The 22419-nt window shown below is 42.6% G+C and overlaps 1 protein-coding gene across 2 annotated transcripts in view; it reads left to right on the top strand.

Moving 5' to 3' along the window:
- The window catches only part of LOC127577446 (putative phosphoenolpyruvate synthase), a 144768-nt gene that overhangs the window by 50803 nt on the left and 71546 nt on the right, over positions 1 to 22419 (top strand). For both annotated transcript variants that reach the window (XM_052028665.1, XM_052028666.1), the window contains exons 16-19: positions 4120 to 4196; positions 14425 to 14542; positions 15227 to 15327; positions 16744 to 16815. In XM_052028665.1, the coding sequence (XP_051884625.1) occupies positions 4120 to 4196; positions 14425 to 14542; positions 15227 to 15327; positions 16744 to 16815 (368 nt within the window). The remainder of the gene's footprint in view (positions 1 to 4119; positions 4197 to 14424; positions 14543 to 15226; positions 15328 to 16743; positions 16816 to 22419) is intronic.

Here is a 22419-nt window from a genome sequence, read left to right as displayed (position 1 = left end):
TGTCTTGCATGCTGTTCATACAGGTTAATTCATTACACCGTGCATTGAGGTAGTACAAGGTAAAACAATACAGAATGCAGAGTAAAGTGTCATGGCAACAGAGAAAGTGCAGTGCAGATAGACAATAAGTGCAAGGTCATAACTAGATAGATTGTGAAGTCAAGGGTCCATCTTATCATACTAGGGAACCATTCAATAGTCTTATAACAGTGAGATAGAAGCTGTCCTTGAGCCTGGTGGTACATGCTTTCAGGCTTTTGTATATTCTGCCTGATGGGGGAGGGGAGAAGAGAGAATGTCCTGGGTGGGTAGGGTCTTTGATTATGCTGGCTGCTTCACCAAGGCAGCGAGAGGTATAGACAGAGTCCATGGAGGGGGAGGCTGGTTTCTGTGATGTGCTGAATTGTGTCCACGACTCTCTGCAATTTCTTGCGATCCTGGGCAGAGCAGTTGCCGTACCAAGCCATGATACATCCAGATAGGATGCTTTCTATGGCGCATCGATAAAAGTTAGTGAGTGTCAAGGGGAACATGTCAAACTTCTTTAGCCTCCTGAGGAAATAGAGCTGGTGAGCTTTCTTGGCCGTGACATCTACATGGTTGGACCAGGACAGGCTATTGATGATGTTCACTCCTAGGAACTTGAAACTCTCAACCTCAGCACCACTGATGTAGACAGGTGCATGTGCATCACCCACTTTCCTGAAGTCAATGACCAGCTCTTTTGTTTTGCTGACATTCGGGGAATGGTTGTTATCACGACACCATGTCACTAAGCTCTCTATCTCCTTCCTGTACTCCGACTCATCTTTATTTGAGATACGGCCCACTACAGTGGTATCATCTGCAAACTTGTAGATGGTGTTAGGGCAGCATCTGGCCATGCATTTGAGAGTGTATAGGGAGTAGAGTAGGTGGCTGAGGACGCAGCCTTGTGGGGCACCAGTGTTGAGAATAATCGTGGCAGAGGTGTTGCTGCCTATCCTCACTGATTGCAGTCTGTTGGTCAGGAAGTCAAGGATCCAGTTGCAGAGGGAAGTCCCAGGTCTCGGAGTTTGGTGATGAGTTTGTTTGGAACTATATAGTATTGAAGGTGGAGCTGTAGTCAATAAACAATAGTCTAACGTAGATGCCTTTACTGTCTAGATGCTCCAGAGATGAGTGTAGGGCCATGGAGGTGGCATCCCATATAAGGCTACTGTTGCAGTATTGGGAAACACCAGCTAAGTTGTGTATTACAGGACTTCACAAACTGTAATGAAATATATGAACAGTAATTTTTCCAACAAGATAGATAAGGTTTAGGCAGGACATTAGCAAAACTTCTATTTGTTTCTATAAATCATGGTGTATGTAGTTCACTTCACAATAAGTAGAAAGCACAATCTCCATTTAGCATCAAATCTAACAGAAGGCACCTGCATCAATGCCACTCCAGAGCTGTCAAGCTTGGATATCTCTCAGAATTAATCTCCTGCACACATCTGTAAGCAACCTGCAAGAATAATCGTAGGCTCAACTATCTTTAGCTTGCTTCAACAATGAATTTCCTTCCATTATAAGTCAAAAGTACAATTATTTGCTGATGATTCAGTTCCATTCGCAACTCCTCAGCAAATGAAGCAGCCTATGCCTGTATTCTGCAAGCCTCGACAAAATGCAGACAGTATGGATGATAAGTGACAGGTATCATTCATGTCACCAAAGTGCCAGGCAATGACTATTTGCAACAAGAAATTGCAACTTCCAATATTCAATGGCATTTCTGTTTTCAAATACCTCACATCAACATCCTGGTGGATTCTGATCTTTGACCAGAATTTCAACTCTATCAGCCACATAAATATTATATCTACAAGAGCAGGTGAGAGGCTAGATACCTCATAGTGAGTGACTCACCTCCCGACATTGTAAATCATTTCTGCCATCTACAAAACACAAGTCAGGAGAGCAAAGGAATCCTCTTCAGTTTCCCAGATGAGGACAGCTCCAACAGAACTCAGAACAAAGCAGCCAGCTGTTTGACCATTCACCACCCTACACAGTTATTCCCCCAACTGTCAGTACACTGTCAGGCTGGCTAAAAGGTGCACTGCACCTATTCACTCCACAACACCTCCCAAATTCACAGCCTTACCAAAAGAAGGAAAAGGGCAGCAGATGCATGGGAACACTCCCACCTACAGGGTCCCCTCCAAGTCGGCTTGAAATTATATCATTGGTTCTTCATCATCACTGGGTCCAAATCCCGGAACTCCCTCCCAACAGTGTTCTGGGGGTACCACCAAATAAATTGTAATGGTTCAGGAAGATGGCTCCTTATTATCTTCTCTAGGGTAGTTAGGGATGGAAATCCGTAGTGGCATGGTAGCATAGCGGTTAGCGTAACGCTATTACAGCACCAGCGATCAGGGTTCAATTCCTGCCACTTTCTGTAAGGAGTTCGTACGTTCTCCCCGTGACTGTGTGGGATTCCTCCAGGTGCTCCGGTTTCCTCCCACATTCCAAAGACATACAGGTTAGTAGGTTAACATGGGTGTAATTGGGCGGTGCGAGCTCGTGGGCCCGAAGGGCCTGTTACCGTGCTGTATAAATAAAGTTTTAAAAAGAAAAGCTGGTCCAGCCACTGATCCCCAGATACTGAAAAATGGATAAAAACTTTTGCTATATTTGTAACATAGTAGATCAAAAATTATTTTCTATAATTAAGTGTCTTCCCTTGAATACAAATTCACAGAACGAGAAATCAGTATCTTGTAAATCAGACTACCCAAATCAAACTTAACACCCACTGATTCAGAAAAATTTACATCTTGTGTAAAATATACCTTGAGGTTTAAGCTGTTTAATAGCTGAATCAGACACGAAAACAATCTACACTGGCATTCAAGAATAGACAGGATCCTAAGGTGTTGGAGGATGAGTTAGTAAACAAAATCCTTCCGGTATTATTTGTAGAAGAACAGAGTTATTTTTGAGTAATTGCCAACATTCTACCTTCAACCCATTTTACTAGTAAATAGTAACAGGTCATTTCATTGACAAGTTGCTTTGAAAACTCTGTGCCACAGATTCTATTTTGCAATCAATTACCAAATTTTAAAACAAATAAAATTCCCAGAAGCATTATGTAAACAGATATTTCCATAGATTTACTTAGAATAAATAGCAAAGGAAAAGACAACCCAAGTAATCTTTACCATCTCTACACAAGCCCTAACTCATTCAGACTCACTGTAATTCCTTTCTCCACAAGCTTATCAAGCCTATATTATTTAATTATCAGTAAACTCTTTGCCTCATTCATTTCCTGCGGATGCCTATTCCACAGTCATGCTGCTCTCTGGGTATGAAAATTTATTTTGTCGAACCCCTTTGTGACTGTCATTTGTTGATGGTCCCTTGTTATGGCTTCCTCTACAAGTGAAACACTCTGGAGAGAGAAATTTGTCTTTGGCCACAAGCAATAAACCCATGCAAGGGTATAGAGCATCAATTGTTATCATCTCCCCACATTTGGATAAATTGGCAATAATGGAGTCAGATGTACAGAGTAAGTTCATCTGCTGGTGAATGTTCTCTGCATTTACTGCCAGTAGCTAAAGAAAAATTATTCCAGTCAATAAAAAGCAAGAATTCTATAATTTTGAAGATCTTCATGGGAAACCGCTCAGGCTTTTCTCTCTCCAAGAGAAAAGGGAACAAGTCTATTCATGCCTCAGGTAGAACCTTGCTTTTCTGGTGCTATCATTGTAAATCTCTTTTTTTGCACCTCCTCTAGTGTCTCCATAAATTTTTATGTTAGAGCAATCAGAGTTGTTCACATTGCTCAAGCATGTCTAGCCAAGTTTCAATACAAGTATAAGACAACTTCACTACTTTCCAAGTAAAGAAGAAGCTACCAGATCAGGAAATATCTGAGCAAGAAATAGTTCAATGAAATTCAGAGAGAATGTCATCACCTTGAAGCATGTGGGAGTGGGGGAGAGTGATTACATTCTGCAGAGCACAGTGAGATGCAGTTTTAATGTTGGAGAGGAAAGCATCTGGGAAGAACAGAACAGAAATGAACAAGAACAATACCTAGGTCTAATGTTGTATCCATTAACAATGTTACAGGTGTACTGTTTACGTGCCATCCTGTCACAAGACATTCGGGCAGAATGATTATCAATGCAAACTATGGTCTAGGAGAGGTGAGCGTCTACAACTTTGTTCCTAAAATATGCATCTGACCAACATGTTATGGTCTATCTTGTACTCTGTTGACAATGATGAGTTTTTCACAAAACTGTTTAGGTATAAATATACTTAGTTATAATTGTAAATACCCGTTTGTGAGCAACTTTGGACAATATGTAAAAACTAACCTATTTATATTCTTTTATGCACACATACAAACAAAAACATTAATACACACATTCTTGAATTGTTGCAGCGGACCATATCCAGTGAGGGCTAAAATTGTCTTGCAGTTTAGGTCTTAAATGTTTTGTGTGGCAAGTTGCACTGAGCTAATAACGCCCCAGCAGGGGAACCAGAGCATCTATGAGATGAGTGAACAGGACAAGCTAAAGGGTAGGGGAGACAAGAGACTGCAGCTGCTGGAATCTGGAGAAACAAGCAACTTGCTGGAGGAACTCAGTGGGTTGAGCAGCATGCCTCACAGCGAAACTTAGTGCCAATACCAAGATGGCTATGTAACTTAGATGTGGATTCATGGAATCGTCAAATTGTTATGGCACAAAAGGAGGTCATTCAACTTCTTGATTCAATGTCAAATCAAGTAGAGGAAGTAAAATAAAGTGAGTGAGAAAAGATTAATATAAATATGAAGCAGAAGAGGAAAGTTAAAACAAAAATCTAATACGGTAGTGTAGCGATTAGCATAACACTATTACTGCGCCAGCAACCCGGGTTCAATTCTGGCCACTGTCTGCAAGGAGTTTGTATGTTCTCCCTGTGTCGGCGTGGGTTTCCTCCGGGTGCTCCGGTTTCCTCCCACTTTCCAAAGACGTACGGGTTAGGAAGTTGTGGGCATGCTACGTTGGCACTGGAAGTGTGGCGACACTTGTGGGCTGCCCCCAGAGCATTCTACCCAAAGATGTATTTCACTGTGTGTTTCGATGTACATGTGACTAATAAAGAAATCTTATCTTATTTATTTTGTTGACTCTTCAACAACAATTAACAAGCAAAGTAAGTGTATTTGTAAATCTGGTTAACACTGAAAGCTAGTGAGGATGATGGCCAATAATTAACACAGCATCTTGATGAACAGATTCTTAGACTTGGACTTAAATTCCCCACAGAAAGTTAAGTCCATCTTATATACATCTTGCAAATGCAGCAACTGCTAGCCGGTGGTGAGTTGGACAATGCAAAGCCCTTTTTTTGAAGCCAGTGATGACATGATGATTCCATCATGATGATTCCATGAATCCACATCTAAGTTACATAGCCATCTTGGTATTGGCACTAAGTTTCGCTGTGAGGCATGCTGCTCAACCCACTGAGTTCCTCCAGCAAGTTGCTTGTTTCTCCAGATTCCAGTAGCTGCAGTCTCTTGTCTCCCCTGCCATTTATCAGAGAATAAACTTTGGATGATTGTCTTTAACTGTGCATCTGTCCACACTGGAAGCTTTTGTATTTTTTTGCGGATAAATATTGGTAAATCCCACGAGCTTTGTGGTTATTTTGATCACAAATTATGGATGATGATTGTTCATTGAATTACAAACCAGACACACTTAATCAGACTAACATCTGTCTAGACATTTATTCTTCTCATGAGCAGCAACTTTATGCCTGCCTTATCTCAGTACCTATTTTATTTGTCTTCAACAATCAAGCAGACCATTCTAACTTAGCCACGATCTCTGCTTCAATCACGAGCTCTGAGTATTTTCATCTGCAAATTCCTTTGACGTTAATTTCTTCTCATTTATTAACTCTTACATTTAGGCTTTATACATTTAAGTGATAGCACCTCTGAGTCAGACGACTATAATAAATCCCTTTCCAAAGGCTGACACACAAGGTTGACAGTTCATTGCAGAAATGAACAAAAGTACGGTCTTCCAAATGAAAGATTGCACTAAAGTCGTGTTTGCCCTCTAAACACCAATAAAGAGCAAGGAAATTCATATTTTTTTTTTATTTACTGCAAATGGGCACTGTGGGCAAGTCCAACATTTATTGCCTGTCTTTTACTGCCCTTAAGAAAGTAACGTTGAGCTACCTTCTAGAACTGCTGCAGTCCTTTCACCCCAGTTCGACTGGTTCTAAGGTTAGCTAATGAGGCCAGTGTAGGGTCTGTAGACTCTGCCATGAGTGAGGTGAGCAGGTGGGTAGTTTAGGGAAGTAGTGTTTTTATTTTCCATTTTCACTGGGTTGTTGCATTCTCCCGACAAGGAAATTTAGAGCTCTGATTGTGTCTGGTTGTTCCTCATCCATTTTGATCACGAGTGGGTAAGTGGGTTATGTTCTTTCAAGGAAGCTTTGAAAACATGCCTTTGTGGCGACTCACCGTTTAGTCGGGCGAACCGGCTCGGCAGTCGGGTCGTGCGGCATCGGAGCGACGAGGCCCAAGATGGCGGCGGGCCTCGTCTTTCCGAGCGACGGGGAGAACCCGCGCGCGGGAAAGTCTTCATGACGTAGTACTTACGTCATTGCCGGTTGTTTTGGGCTGGAACAGTCTCCCTTAAAGGGCCCGCGCAAGGCGGGAAAATAAACCAGTTCTTGTTTGGCAATCCTCCGAGTAGCGTCTTGTTTTATTCTGCGGTAGCAACCGCTACACCTTGTTTTTTTCTCTGTCTCACTGGTAATCTCTTATCATGATAGAGTTCAGAGTCAAGTTCCAGTTTCAGGAGTCTTATGGGGCACGTGCGTGTTTCCATCTACATGTGACTAATATCTTTATTACTAGAGCTGGTTGAGTGTAATCAGAGCCTCAAGGATGGGGGTGTTGACCTGGGAAAGGAGGCTAATGTTCATTTGCTTATCTTGCCAGTAGATTTTCAGGACTTTATGGGAACACCATTAATTGTAACAGTACTGCTGGGTAAGCAGTTGCAGGAATTAGACTCAGAAAATAAAGGAATGATGATGTAATTCCAAGTCAGAATTATGTGTGACTGTGGAGGGATGCTTCTAGGTAATGCTGCTTCCATCTGCCTAACGCCCTTATCTTAGAAGTCGTAGGTTTAGGAGGTGCTGTCAAACTAGCTTTGGTGATTAATTGCTATACACTTAGTGGATGGTGCAGTGTGTATCCACATTGTGCCAGCAGTAGTGAATGTTTAAGCTGGTGGATGGGGTAAGAGTCAGGTGGATTGATTTGTCCAGGATTATATCAAGTTGTTGAAGCTGCACTCATTCAGGCGCATAATCCATCACACTCTGGACATGCCTTGTAGAGAATGGGAAGGCATTGGGATGTCAGGAGGCACATCACTCACTACATAATACCCAGCCTCTGACCTGCTCTTGTCACCACAGTACTTATGTAGCTGGTCCAGTTGAGTTTCTGGTTCATGGTAACCCCAGGATGTTGATGGTGGGGAACTTAGTAATGGCAGTGCCTTTGAATTCCGATAGCAGGTGAATGCAGGGAGGATATTTCTCTTGGCTGTGGAGGTCCAGAACCAAGGGTTATAGTTTCAGGATATGGGGTAAGGCACTTGGAACTGAAATGATGAAGCGATTGTTCACTCAGAGCATGGTGAACCAGTGGACTTCTCCACCAAGTCTTTGAATATATATAGGAAGGAGATACATTTCTAGACACAAAAGACAAAAGTACGGGAGAGAGCGGGAATATGGAACTAAGATGGAAGGTCAGCCATGATTGTACTTAACAGTAGAGAGGCTTCAAGAGCTAAATGGCCTGCTCCTGCTCCAATTTTTCTTTGTTTCTAAGTATCACCAACCTTTTCATATTTCCAGCATCTGCAGTGTTTTGCTTTTCAATTATTAAAATGTTACATCAGCATACAACAGCATTGTGATACCAATCCTGCAAGGGGGTAATGAAAAATGGGAAATAGGGATTGTAGAAGTGATGAATAACAGGCAAAACTGAAGAAAAAAGGCATTAACTGAGAAAGATGCACATTAGGAGAAAGCAATTGAATGCAAAATATCAGGACTGTTGATTCAGAAGCTGAAATTAACTGAAATAAAAGAAAAGCACAATGGGCTACATCTGGAAGAGGAGCAAAGTTAGACCGCTGAGGAGAGGAGCAGATAGGGCAAAGAATGAATTAATAAAAATGACGCAGCATAGGTAGGATAGGCTGAATAGTCTCCTTCTGCACCATTAGTGGAACAATGATGAACCCTTACTGAGACCCAAAGCCTATCTGTAGAAGAATTCAAAACAGTCAGAATAGCAAAGGACTGCTAATGGAGCCCGAAGCTCATAGTAATCGAGGAGGACAAGACAATGGTCTGAAGGAAACTAAACTTGTTGTATGGTGGTAGCTGGCCATTGTCCATTGCTTCTAAAATTTAGTTCCATTTATCTCCAATTGTAAATAGCCTGGGACACCATTACTGAGCTCTGACATCCATGAGTTGCTGATTACCAATAAGAAAATGACACATTTGTTCATAACCATCCCATTTCGTTGCCCATCTATCATACTCCTAAACCCATGTGCTCTTGTCTTGTGCAGTAAACTATTTTGAGGCACCTTATCTAAATACACTACATCTACTGGTTCCCCTTTATCCACCCTGTCTCCAACATCCTCAGAAAAACTCTGGCAAATTTGTTAAACACAACTTCACTTTCATAAAACCATGAAGATTCTGTTTGATTGTCAAATGATTTTCTAAATGCCTTGTATGCTCTGTCCCTTCCCAGATTATCATTACCCCTGTAATATTGCCTTCACCTGGACCCCTGTGTTCTTTTTCCAGTTTAGCTTTTCTCCCTTCTGATTCTACCCTTGGGTTCCCATTCTCTGCCAAAACTAATTTAAACTCTCTCCAACAAAATTAACAAAACCAAAACAAGGATAAGGAAGTTATGTATAACTTTATAAAACATTAATTAGGCCACAACAAGAGTACTGTGTGTATTTCTGGCCACCACACTGTGGGAAGGATGGGATTGTACTGCAGATGGTACAAGAGGCTCACCAGGATGTGGCCTTGGGTGGAGCATTTCAGCTATGAGGAGAGAAGCTGGGGGGGGGGGGGGGATCTTGATGGACATAAAGAAAACTACGAGGAACATAGAAAGGGTAGGTAGTAGGAAACCTTTCTCCTTAGCTCAAGTGTCCAAAACTGGAGGGCATAAGTTTAGGGTAAGGATTAAGAGGTTTAGAAGGAATCCAAGGAAGAATTTCTTTACACCCTGTGTGTTTGGAATCCAGAATGCACTGCCTGAGATGGTGGTGGAGGCAGGTACTCGAGGAAGTATTTAGATGAGCACCTGATTCACCAAAGTGTACAGGGCTATGGACCATGTTGGTAAATGGGATTAGTGTAGATGGTTACATGGTAGTCGGCAGGAACATGGTGGGCTGAAGTACCTGTTTCTGTGCTGTATGACATGATATTGAACCCGTTCCTACTCAGGTGCAGCCTATGTGGCTTACCTAGATCCCACCTTGCTTTGGAATCTAAAACCCTTCCTCACACATCATCCCCCAACCATATATTTGTTTCCTTTATCTTCCTATTTCCTGTTAGTTGTTCACTTTATGGAATGTACACATCACTGGCAAGGCCAACATTTATTAAACATCCATAATTGTCCTTGAGAAAATGGTGTCAAACCACCTTTATGAACCGTTGCTGTCCTTCTGGTGAAGGTATTCTCACAGTGCTGAGGAAAGGGGTTCCACGACATAGTGTCCTGGACACACATTTCTCCCTTCTCTTGAGATCAGGGATCTTTAAAATTATGGGTGAACACTTGTGGGAAAGAGCATAACAGGGATATAAAATAGTCAGCAAGAAACCCAGTAGAGAATTCGGAAGAGACTTCTTTACCAAATAGTAGTGAGTAAGTGGAACGTGCTACCAGAGGGAAGTGTCAAATCCACAGGTTCTTTCAGGAGTCCAAGAAAGAGTTGAAAACAACTTGGTGTTTCACAAAGTTTTATTGGAAAAGTTTAAAACAGAGAAACAGTCACAGAGCACATGGCATGAGCTTTAACACTGGGAGATGAGCCGAGACAAAAGGAACTAAAGATGAGCTAGGGCTGTGGGGGGGGGAGGGGAGGGGAAGAGATCAAGAGAGATAGAGGCAAGATAGAGATAGAGGTAAGACAGTGATTAACAAAAAGCAACACCTTTTATACCTGAGATAAGAGGTACTCCTTAACTAACAATTCAGTGATTTGGCTTTTTAGCTCAGCATGCTCACTCTTAAATTCAGTGATTTGGCTTCTCTGGTTGGCACGCTCACTCTCAGATTCAGTGATTTGGTTTCTTAACACGGCATGCTCACACTTTCTTAGCTCTGTTAATACTGCAATCTTCCAGCCAGTTTTTGCCTTTCCTGACCACATTTTCTGAATCTTATTCCATATCTTTCCAACATAAGCCAATTTTCACTAGACTTGGCATCAACAGCACATTTCTTCCAGATTGTTTTGTTAATCACATCAAATTCATATACTTTATCCAGATAAGTATTTAAACCTCCCAGTTATCAGTTCTCTGTCAGTTGGAGATGGTGTGGTTTGTTTCTCAACTCCATCCACTGTTTCAGTTCAATCTCAATGAATACTCTTCACTTAGATGTCAATCACAGTTATCAATAGAATTTCAACCCGAAATATTTCAAATAGCAAGGTAAAATAGAGTTTTCTTCTCACTCTTAAACTTCCATCAGATGGTGTACTGAAGCAGAATCCGATGATTTCCCCAACTATTCAGAAATGGAAGATGCTTTTACCTTCTGTCTGTCTGAGGAGCTTTCAAACTCTGTTTTTCATAACCATCCAGCCGACTAAGCCAAAGTTGTCAGATTGAGTTATTTTCGAATCCGCAGGTTTTTTCAGGAGTCCAAGAATGAGTTGAAAACAACTTGGTGCTTCACAAAGTTTTATTGGAAAAGTTTAAAACAAGGAAACAGTCACAAAGCACATGGCACTGGCTTTACTACTGGGAGATGAGCCGAGACAAAAGGAACTAAGGAACTAAAGATGAGGGGGGGGGGTGTGGTTGGGGGTGGGGAGGGGGGGTGGGAAGAGAGCAAGAGAGAGATAGAGGCAAGAGAGAGAAATAAGCAAGAGAGTAATTAACAAAAAATGACACCTTTTATACCTGAGATAAGAGGTACTCCTTAGCTAACAATAGTCCAATCAGGAAACCTATTAGATACCTGTGGCAAAACCAACCAATGAAAAAACACATATTCACCTGACGGACGAACCAATAAGCTAAGAAGTGGCCATTCCTTGTGCAGCTACTTGAGGTGTATTAAACACTATACATGTTAAAAAAAAAACTAATTAAAACAGTCGAATCCAACAGAAGGTTGATATGATTGAGTTCAGTTTCAAATTTGAGAAGGAGAAGCTGATAACTGGTGCATCGATATTTCAGTGGAACAAAGGAAATTACAATGGTATGAGAGAGGAGTTGGCCCAAATTGATTGGAAGAGTAAGCTAGCTGGAGGGACGGCGGAGCAGAAATGGAAGGAATTTCTACAAGAAATAAGGAAAATGCAGGATAGATATATTCCAAGAAAAAAGGTTTTGAATGGAAAAAAGGCACAAATGTGGATAATGAGAGAGGTGAAGGCTAAAATAAAAGCAAAAGGGAGGGCATACAAGGAAGCAAAAATTAGTGGGAAAACAGAAGACTGGGAAACTTTTAAAAACCTGCAGAAAGAAACTAAGAAGGTCGTTAGGAAAGAAAAGATGAATTATGAAAGGAAGTTGGCAGATAACATGCGAAAGGATACTAAGAGTTTTTTTTAAGTATATAAGGAGTAAAAGGCAGACACGGGTTGATATAGGACCAATTGATAACGGTGCAGGAGAGATTATAATGGATGATAAAGAGATGGCAGAAGAACTAAATGAATATTTTGCATCGATCTTCACTGTGGGGGACATCAGCAATATACCGGTTAGTCAGGGGTCTCCCGGAATGGAACTGAGTTCAGTTAAGATTACTAGAGAGAAGGTGCTAGGAAAACTAAATGAGCTAAAGACTGATAAATCTCCCGGACCGGATGAGGTGCATTCCCGGGTTCTGAAGGAGGTGGCTTTAGAGATAGCGGAGGCATTGGTGATAATTTTCCAGGGATCAATAGACTCCGGCATGGTTCTGGAGGACTGGAGGGTCGCAAATGTAGTTCCGTTGTATAAGGAAGGTGGGAGGCAGCATAAAGGAAATTACAGACCTATTAGTCTGACGTCAGTGGTGGGAAAGTTATTGGAATCTATCCTCAAGGATGGGGTTATGGAATACCTGGAGGTGCAAGGCAAGATAGGTCCTAGCCAACATGGTTTTGTGCAGGGAAGGTCCTGCCTGACCAACCTATTGGAATTTTTTGAAGAAATCACAGTTAGGGTGGATAAGGGAGAGGCAGTAGATGTTGTGTATTTAGACTTTCAAAAGGCCTTCAACAAGGTGCCGCATAAGAGACTGATTAATAAGATGAGAGGTTATGGAATTACAGGTAGGATAACAGAATGGGTGGAGCATTGGCTGGTTGGCAGGAAGCAAAGGGTGGGAATAAAAGGATCTCGTTCTGGTTGGTTACCGGTTACTAGTGGTGTTCCGCAGGGGTCGGTGTTGGGGCCGCTTCTTTTTACCTTGTACATTAACGATTTGGATGATGGAGTAAATGGTTTTGTGGCTAAGTTTGCAGATGACACCAAGATAGGTGGAGGAGTAGGGAGTATTGAGGAGACAGGAAGGTTGCAGAGAGACCTAGATAGTTTAGGAGAATGGGCAAGGAAATGGCAGATGAGATTCAATGTTGAGAAATGTGCAGTTGTACACTTTGGAAACAGAAATAAACAGGCAGATTATTATCTAGAAGGAAAGAAAATTCAAAGTACAGAAGTACAAAGGGACTTGGGGGTACTCGTGCAGGATACCTTAAAGGTTAACCACCAGGTCGGATCGGTGGTAAGGAAAGCGAATGCTATGTTGGCATTCATTTCGAGAGGTATAGTGTATAAAAGTAAGGAAGTGTTGATGAGGCTCTATGGGGCACTAGTGAGGCCTCATTTGGAATACTGTGCACAGTTTTGGGCCCCATATCTTAGGAAGGATGTGCTGATGTTGAAGAGGGTTCAGAGGAGATTTACGAGGATGATTCCAGGAATGAAAGGGCTTATGTATGATGAACGTTTGTCGGTTCTTGGACTGTACTCACTGGAGTACAGAAGAATGAAGGGGACCTCATAGAGACATTTAAAATGTTGAAAGGACTGGACAGAGTAGTTGTGGCTAGGCTGTTTCCCTTGGTGGGTGAGTCCAGGACCAGAGGGCACAATCTTAGAATTAGAGGGTACAGGTTTAAAACAGAGATGAGGAGAAATTTCTTTAGCCAGAGGGTGGTGAATTTGTGGAATTCCTTGCCGGGTACAGCAGTGGAGGCCAGATCATTGGAGGTGTTTAAGGAAGAGATAGATAGATATCTAAATAGTCGGTGTATCAAGGGATATGGGGATAAGGCCGGAAATTGGGATTAGAATAGTTTCCACACCCCCCCCCCCCCGAATTTCTCATTTCTTTTTCTTTTTTCCCTTTTCTTTGGAGCAGACTCAATGGGCCGAACAGCCTACTTCTGCTCCCTTGTCTTGTCTTGTGATGGTTGAAGCAAATAGCATTGATACATTTAACAGAAGGCTGGACAAACATGCAAAAAGAAGGGATAGAGGACTACACTAATAGATTTAGATGAGGAAAAATTAGAGCATGTTCAAGTGGAGCATAAATGCTATCGTAGACTCATCGGGCTTAATGCCTTGTTTATCTACCATATATTTCATGCAGTTTGGATTCAGCAGTGATGAAGGAATGGAGATATATTCCAAGTCAGGATAATGTGTGACTCAGAGTTAAAATAGCAAGTGGTGCTTCCATGTGCCTGCTACCCTTTTCCTCCTAAGGTACAGATTGTGGGTTTGAAAGCTGCTCTCAGAGTAGTCTTGGTGAGTAACAGCGGTGCATTTTGTAGATGACACACACTGTAGCAACCAGGCCTTTGGTCCTGGAAGGAATGACTGTTTAGAGGACAGATGTGATGACAATCAAGTGGGTTCTTTGGTTTTGGATGATAATGAGCTTAGCCTAGGTCACTGATAATGCTTTTCTGCTTGCTTTTCTGACAGACCATTAGAGTTAAATGTATAACAAGGCCTCAAGAGCTAATCAATGTAGATCTAAAGGGGACATTTGCAGATAAATTTGTGTGTATTTTTCTCATTTTCTTTCAGTCTGTGGTGAGTGGCCTTGCTGAACCTGACACTATCACCCTCTCGTGCAGTCTGAAGGGGCAATGTCACATCCTCAAGAAGGAGGTTGGAACAAAACAGCAACAGATTCGACAAGCAGGTGAGTGGTGGAGGCAAACCAGTGCCAGCTGGCTTTCAGAAGCTCTGGGGGATGAGACTAGCCCCCACAAACAGGTGAGTTTGGTTGATGTAGGATTTAAAATGTTAAAAATTTCAAACCCACTTGGGAACTGCACAGTTCCACTTTAACAAAGGCACTACTCACGAGTCAGACCAAGCAAAGTCATTGCTAAATTCCATCCCCAACAAGCTCAATCTGTAAATCTTCCATCACTCAACTTTATAATCTCCCACAGCAAAAACCAGATCAGCAATTAGCATGCCCTGTTAGCAATCAGCCACAATTCCCGTGATGAACTCCCAAACCATCATGACCTCACAAACCGTCACAATCTCTCATGACTTCTCCCACCTTCACCGCTGACTCCATTGAGATCACCTGCAAAACTCTCAGCCGCACATTACCAGGAACTGCACACTGAGATGCATACGAAACATCCTCTCCCTGATCACCCACAGAACCTCTTCATAATCGGTCTTTGTCTCTCCCTCCCCACCCCCATTTCTCCACAAGATCACTTCCAAACTCGCCACAATTACTCTCAATCTTCCCCCTTCCCCACAGAACTAATAAATAATAGAAACCAGAGTTTGAACCCAAATTAAATAGAGAAAACAAGGAATATTCTTCACAACACTTACCAGAGCTTTTTAATACTTGCAGGTGAAGGTGGAGTTATGGTCAAAAACACTTTAGTTTCAGATGCTTCAGAATGCTGCATGACAGAGGATATGATTCTGAGATTAGGACAAGTGGCTTTTCAGGTTTGTATTGTTTCATGCAGAATATTTGGAATTGGTGAACATAGGACATAGAAACAGTACAGGACAGGAACAGGCTGGCCCACCATGTATGCATCAACCATGATGCTAATCTAACTAATCCCATCTGCCTGCACATGGTCTGTACCTGTCTATTCCCTTTCTGTTCATGTGTCTGTTTAAATGCCTCATAAACATTGCTATCATATCTGATTCTACCACCTCTCCTCACAGCACATTCCATGCACCTACCACTCTCTGTGTAAAAGAAAAACATGCCTCTCACATCTCATTTTAACTCTCTCCTTTGGATCTTAAATCTCTGTTTTCTACTATTTCATATTTCCACCCGGGGGGGTGGGGGTTGGTGGTGTAGAAGAAGGAGGGAAGCTATGACTATCTACCTTATCTATGCCTCTCATAATTCTATATAATTAATTTCAATTAATTTTGATTTATTTATAAGCTCTAAACATTAAGTATTTGGCCAGTCAGTCCATGACAGCTTTTACGCCTGCTACATATTTCTACATTGTGCGTGCTTGGGAAGGAATGGGAAGGAATTTGGGAATAAGAGATTAAAGACAAATATATGACAAGGGCGGCAGAGTGGGGCAGCAGTTAATACTGATAACTCACAGCTGCCAGGATCCAGTTTTGTTCCTGACCTTGGGTGTTGTCTGTGCAGAGTTTGCACATTCTCTCTGTGACTGTGGGGATTTCCTCCCACATCCCAAAAGTGTGCTGGTGGGTTAATTGGCCACTGCAGATTATCTCTCAGTATAAGTTAATGGCAAAAAGAATCAAGAGGTATGTGTGTGAGAGAGAGTGTAAGGGATACAGTATGGGAAATAAGGAGAGTGGAATGGAACTGATGGCATTGCAACCCTGAAAATCAGCACAGACTCCTATAGCTTCCTGTGTCATTACATAAAAAATGAAATAAGATCATTAGCACATGGCTTCATTAAATGTCAGCATATGTCCAGAGGAGATGATTCTGAAACAAAATTTGACTAATAGAGACAGAAGAGTTCAGGAGATTCAAAAAATTAGGATTCAACTGGCTGAAGACACAGTAACCAGTAATAGGCAGAAGGTCGATTAGGGGTTCAGAGACAGTGGAGCATTGTAGGACTGGAGGGAGTTACAGGGATAGGGATGGCCATTGTCAAAGAAGGGTTTTTAAATTGACAAGGTGCTGAACCTGGAGTGATTACAGGGCTGGTGTGTGACTAGGAGCTGGTACAAGCTGAGATACAGGCAGCAGGGTTTTGAAGGAGCTGAAGCTCATGGAAGCTCTACAGTAGCCAGTTTGAGATAACATTGGAAAAATCAAATCTGCATGTACAAAGGCATGTACCTCAGAGTTTAATTTGATGAAAATACATGAATATTTTCTCTGTTTTTGTACCCCAGGTGCAAAAAATGTACAGAACTCCAAGAGATATTGAGTGGGCAGTAAAAGATACTTGCATTTACTTACTTCAGGTAAGATCTATTTAAAAATAAAGATAATATTTTATTTTTAATAAAACAGCAGCAGAAAATACTCCTTGTTCATACTGAAAGGACTTAATTTCCCAGTGCAGAGCATCTTGCGCTCAGAGCACAGAGCAGTAATTTGAGACCACCATGAGTCAAGGCTTGCCATATCATTTCCCAAGCTGGTCATCAGGTTGACACTGAACACCTTATGATGACATTGTGCGATCAAAACAATGCAACTCTACCTTGAAATCCTGAGGTGCAGCCTATGTGGCTTACGTAGATCCCACCTTGCTTTGGAATCTAAAACCCTTCCTCACACACCATCCCTCTAGCCATGTATTTGTTTGCTTTATCTTCCTATTTCCTGTTACTTGTTCACTTTATGGGATGTGCACATCACTGGCAAGGCCAACATTTATTACACATCCATAATTGTCCTTGGAAAATGGTGTCAAGCCACCTTTATGAACCGTTGCTGTCCTTCTGGTGAAGGTATTCTCACGGTGTTTCAGGAAAGAGGTTCCACGACATAGTGTCCTGGACACACATTTCTCCTTTCTCTTGAGATCAGGGATCTTTAAAATATGGGTGAACACTTGTTGGAAAGAGCATAACAGGGATATAAAATAGTCACCAAGAAATCCAGTAGAGAATTCGGAAGAGACTTCTTTACCAAATAGTGGTGAGAAAGTGGAACTTGCTACCACAGGGAAGTCTCATGGTACATGACTGTAAACTGCTACTTCTGATTATATTTGGAAGAAAAATTATTTAAAGGATTTTGATCATCTGGCTTGTTGGCATTTTAGTCAGTGAAAGATATTTAGGTATTCATTGTTTTAATTGGTGGTACTCCAGGCATGCATTCATTAGCTGCAGTCTGTTGATCAGGGTGATTTTTGAATGTATGAGACTATAATAGCTAATAGTATCTGGAGAAGACGTGAACCAGTCACTCTTGTGCATGCATATTCCAATTGGCAGTAGATTAATATCAAATGGAGACAATTATTAGATTAATATCAAATGTTCCAATTATTATTTGGTTTCTACCAATTTGAATCTATTTTGAATTAAGACTTCAATATTGGTTGTTCTGGGCAGTATTAGTCATATGGTTGTAGTACTTTCTCCTGCTCCCAACTTTTACATTGTATAGGTTAATCATTTTTATAGATGAGGGAGATTCCTTGCCAGGTTCCCGCCTGGACCTGATGAAATAACAATAGGAGCTGTGGCACGATTAGCTCAGATAATCAAACCAGATTTGCACGCTTGGTCACTTTCCTGGTGAAAGTGCAAATGACATGGCTGTTGGTTTGGTGGCTGCAATACCTCTGTTAAAGCTACAACAGGAATGAGGTCAATTGAATGAGATACCAGGGGAAAAAAGAATAGATACCATGGGCAAGAGAGCAGAATTACAAAGGACTGATTCCAAGCATCAGTCAATGTCTTTGGAAGAAGAGGGAAAAGGATATTTGATGACTACATAGACAAAAATGATATTAATAAGAATTGTTTACATTGCTGGGGTATGGTGAGGTTGGGAAATGGGTGGGGTGTGAATGGGCACGAAAGGCTAAGATCCCAAGAGATATTGGATTTTTCAGCATGTGTCGATAACCCAGTCCCTGCCCAAAAGACAACATGATTGGCGAACTTGTCTTCCAACACATTTTGGGGCCAGGTTTAAGATCTTTTAAAGTTTAGTCCTTGACCTGACCCCTGTCCATCCTGTTAAAATCCAGCACTAAATGAGAAGAACAATCGGGAAAAGTATTTTTTTCTTCTTAGTTGTTAGTTAACTTATGAATTAGTAGAACTGAAATTTTTGGCCCAGAGATTAATGGAGCAAAGAAAATCGTACTTTCTCACAGAAGAGTAAGTAGTAATTTGTAGCCAAAGAACTGGCTGTGATTTAAGATGAGGGAAGGCAGTGTAAATAGTCTGTGATTACTAACCAGTTGACACTGGCACAGCATGTCCTTTCTCTGTGAATAAACTTCAACAGTTCTGAGGCTAGACACAGTGAAGGGATGGGAGTGAAAGAACTCGTAACTGCTGAGGTTTTTGGAGAACAAAAATCATTGCCAATATTGCTGCAATGAGTTCCACCCAAGGCTTTTTGCCATCACTTGCCAAGATGTGCAGCTCTAACAACATAAAATAACAGGCCTCTCAGTAGGTATCTGTAGTGTATCTTCAATCATGAACATGCGGTTCTCTCCTGTCCACGTGTGTGTTCATACTTTGCTCCTGATTGAACAGGAGAATCAATTGGTGTGTCTGCTTTGTAGCAATGTAACATTGCCATAGACATTCAGCATGCAGCGGGAATTTTCAAGTCTTAGTATAGCAATGGTTTAGGTGTTTTGCCTTTAAGATAAGCCATTACCACTTTTATATCTCTGTGAAAATATTACAGTATTTAACTCTCTACCTGAAAGATTCCTTACTTCCACCACTTGTGTACTGTGACTACAAGATGTACCACAGTAACTCAGCCAGGCTCTTCCAAATCACAATCTATACCAATGAGGACAGGGCAGTAGGGAAATGGGATCACCTCAATTTCAAGTTGAAGTCATCCTAACTTGGAAATCTACTACTGTTCCTTCATATCTGCTGGGTCTAAATCCAGAGACGCTTCTGAACAATATTATGGGGTATCTTCACCACAAGGAATGTTGTTTTCCAAAAAGCTGGCTGACCATAAACTCACTGCTACAAAAAAAAGTGCTTTAAAGCAATGTGTTTATCAATTTGAAAGCCCAAACAGTAACAGGGGTGTATTTGTTTTCAGTTAGTCAGTCAGTCTGTAACAGCTACAGGAGATACAATCAAAATGATATATTTTTTAAATTTAATATGTGCTACACTATTAATCTAAACAATTTTGTTGCTCCTGTCAGCAATGTGCCATGGGTTTTTGTACTGGAATTTCTAGGCCTAGAACTTGGATTGTATTGTGCTCTGTTTTTTGGCATTGAATTTCAATAGTTTTGAGAATCAAATGTGAAAACATGGCGACACTGTGCAAATTGCATACTTTGCTAAATTCAAGCTGGCTCTTCCAGCTGCAGTTCATGTGCACTTAATAGCTCTAAAATTTATTGGATGCTCACTCACATGTTTTTATGTTGCTCTTAACAGTAGATGGAATATTAAAAGATCTAGTCGCTTGGCAATTCTGCAGTCTGAGCTAATGCACTGAGGAGAGTGGCTGGTCAATCAGAAAGTAATTGAAATCTGTCAGAGGGAACTTGGGTGAATCCATAAATGAAATTTCCTGTTTATCAGCAATTGAATTTCAGAGTCCTTGTGCTAAAGGTTTGAATTGTGTTGAAAACAATATTGAGATAGAATAACAGAATATTGGAAAAAATTGCTTGTTTGACTCAATATAAGAGTTTCCTATTAAGAGCTCCAAACAACAGAACTATTTTCACATCTGTGTCTCTGTAACATATAATAACAATTTCCACTACGATAGCCAAATTCTGTTCCTTTAGAATAAAATACTTCTCTACAAATGTTACAGCACAGTGAAACATGATTAATCCATGGTGTCAAGGACCACATATATTTTTTGTTCATTATCATGATTTGGATGTCACTGGCAAACTAAAACAAATTGTGACCCAAGCCAATTTGTCATGATTTTGATACAATTGAGTGATTTTCTAATCTCCTCAGAGGATCCCATCAGCAATAATACTGCAAGACTGGAATTGCACTGGGTAAGGGGGCAGTTTTCCTTTTCCTCAGCACATTAGTGAAGGTGTAGCAACTCACCGTCCGAGCAAGCGAACCGGCTCGACGGTCGGCTCGCGCGTCATTGGAGCGGCGAGGCCCAAGATGGCGCTGGGCCTTCGTCTTCCCCGAGCGACAGGGAGAACCCATGCACGGGAAAAGTTTGATGACGTAGCGCATATGTCATTTCTGTTTTTGGTGGGCGGGAACCATTCCTCTTAAAAGGCCCGCACAAGGCAGGAAAATGAATCAGTTTTTGTTCTGCAACTCATCGACTAGTGTCTTACTTTCACATCGCAGTAGCAGCCGCTACATTGGTGACCCCGACGGTCCAAATGGATCTTGGACCCACACAATGGATGACAACACAGCAGCCAATGCAGTGGCACTCAAGCTGCCCACCTTTTGAACACTCCAGCCCCATGTGTGGTTCGACCATGCCGAAGCACAATTCCAACTTAGGAAGATCACCTCTGACTCCACACGTTACTACCACGTGGTCAGCTCCCTGGACCAGGAGACAGCCGCCCAGGTCGGAGACTTCATCCAGTCTCCTCCAGAGGAAGGCAAGTACCCAGCCTTCAAAGACCTCCTTGACCGGACCTTTGGCCTCTCCCACTGCGAGCGCGCCGCCCGCCTGCTTCATCTTGACGGCCTGGGGGACAGATCCCCATCAGCGAGATGCTGGCCTTGGCTGAGGGACACAAGCCCTGCCTGATATTCGAACAGGCCTTCCACGAACAACTACCCGACGACATTCACCTGCTGTTGGCCGACGCTGATTTCAGCAACCCACGTGAGGTAGCCACCCAGGCCAATGTCCTGTGGAAGGCTAAACGTGAGAGCGGGTCGTCCGTCGGCCAAATCACCAGACCGCAGGCCCAATGCCTACCTAAACCAGTCCCAGCAACCGAGCAACCACGCCCCAGAAACACAGACGACGATACTGGCGACCAGCTGTGTTTCTACCATCAGAGGTGGGGTGCAGAGGCCCGTCGATGCCGCCCACCCTGTAAGTTTCAGGGAAACGCCAGGGCCAGCCGCTGCTGATGGCTACAGCGGCTGGCTACCAACACAGCCTCCTATTCATTTGGGACAAGTAGTCCAGGCGTCGTTTCCTCGTCGATACTGGAGCAGAGGTCAGTGTTTTGCCCCCGACCGGCTGCCACATTCGTAGCAGGCAACAGGGTCCCGCACTCAAAGCTGCAAACAGCACGATGATATGGACTTGCGGTACCTGTACAGTTCAGTTACAATTTGGCGACAGCCATTTTACCTGGAACTTTAACCTTGCCGCCGTCGCCCAGCCATTCCTGGGAGCCGATTTCCTTCGGGCCCACAGCCTGTTAGTCGACCTGCGAGGGAAGCGGCTAGTGCACTCCAGAACTTTCCAAACCTACTCCCTGGGAGAAGCCAGCCTACCAGCCCCGCGCCTGGACTCCGTTTCCCTGTCTGGCAACGAGTTCACCAAGCTCCTAGCCGAGTTCCCTTCAGTTCTGGCACCTCAGTTTACAAATTTGATGCCCAAACATGGGGTGCGGCATCACATCATTACCACAGGACCACCCCTTCATGCCCAAGCACGATGACTACCTCCATATAAGCTCCGCCTGGCAAAGGAAGAGTTCCATCGCATGGAGGAGCTGGGGATCATTCGCCGGTCAGATAGCCCCTGGGCCTCCCCCTGCACATGGTCCCCAAAGCCACCGGCGGGTGGAGGCCCTGCGGTGACTACCGCAGGCTGAATGACGCCACCACCCCAGACCGCTACCCTGTCCCTCACATCGAGGACTTCGCGGCAAACCTACAAAGGGCCCACATCTTCTCCAAGGTGGACCTCGTCCGGGA

This window comes from Pristis pectinata, chromosome 13, assembly GCF_009764475.1.
Source record: "Pristis pectinata isolate sPriPec2 chromosome 13, sPriPec2.1.pri, whole genome shotgun sequence".
Classification (NCBI taxonomy): domain Eukaryota; kingdom Metazoa; phylum Chordata; class Chondrichthyes; order Rhinopristiformes; family Pristidae; genus Pristis; species Pristis pectinata.
The sequence above is the reverse complement of the archived record's forward strand: the minus strand, read 5'-3'. Positions and strand labels throughout refer to the sequence as shown.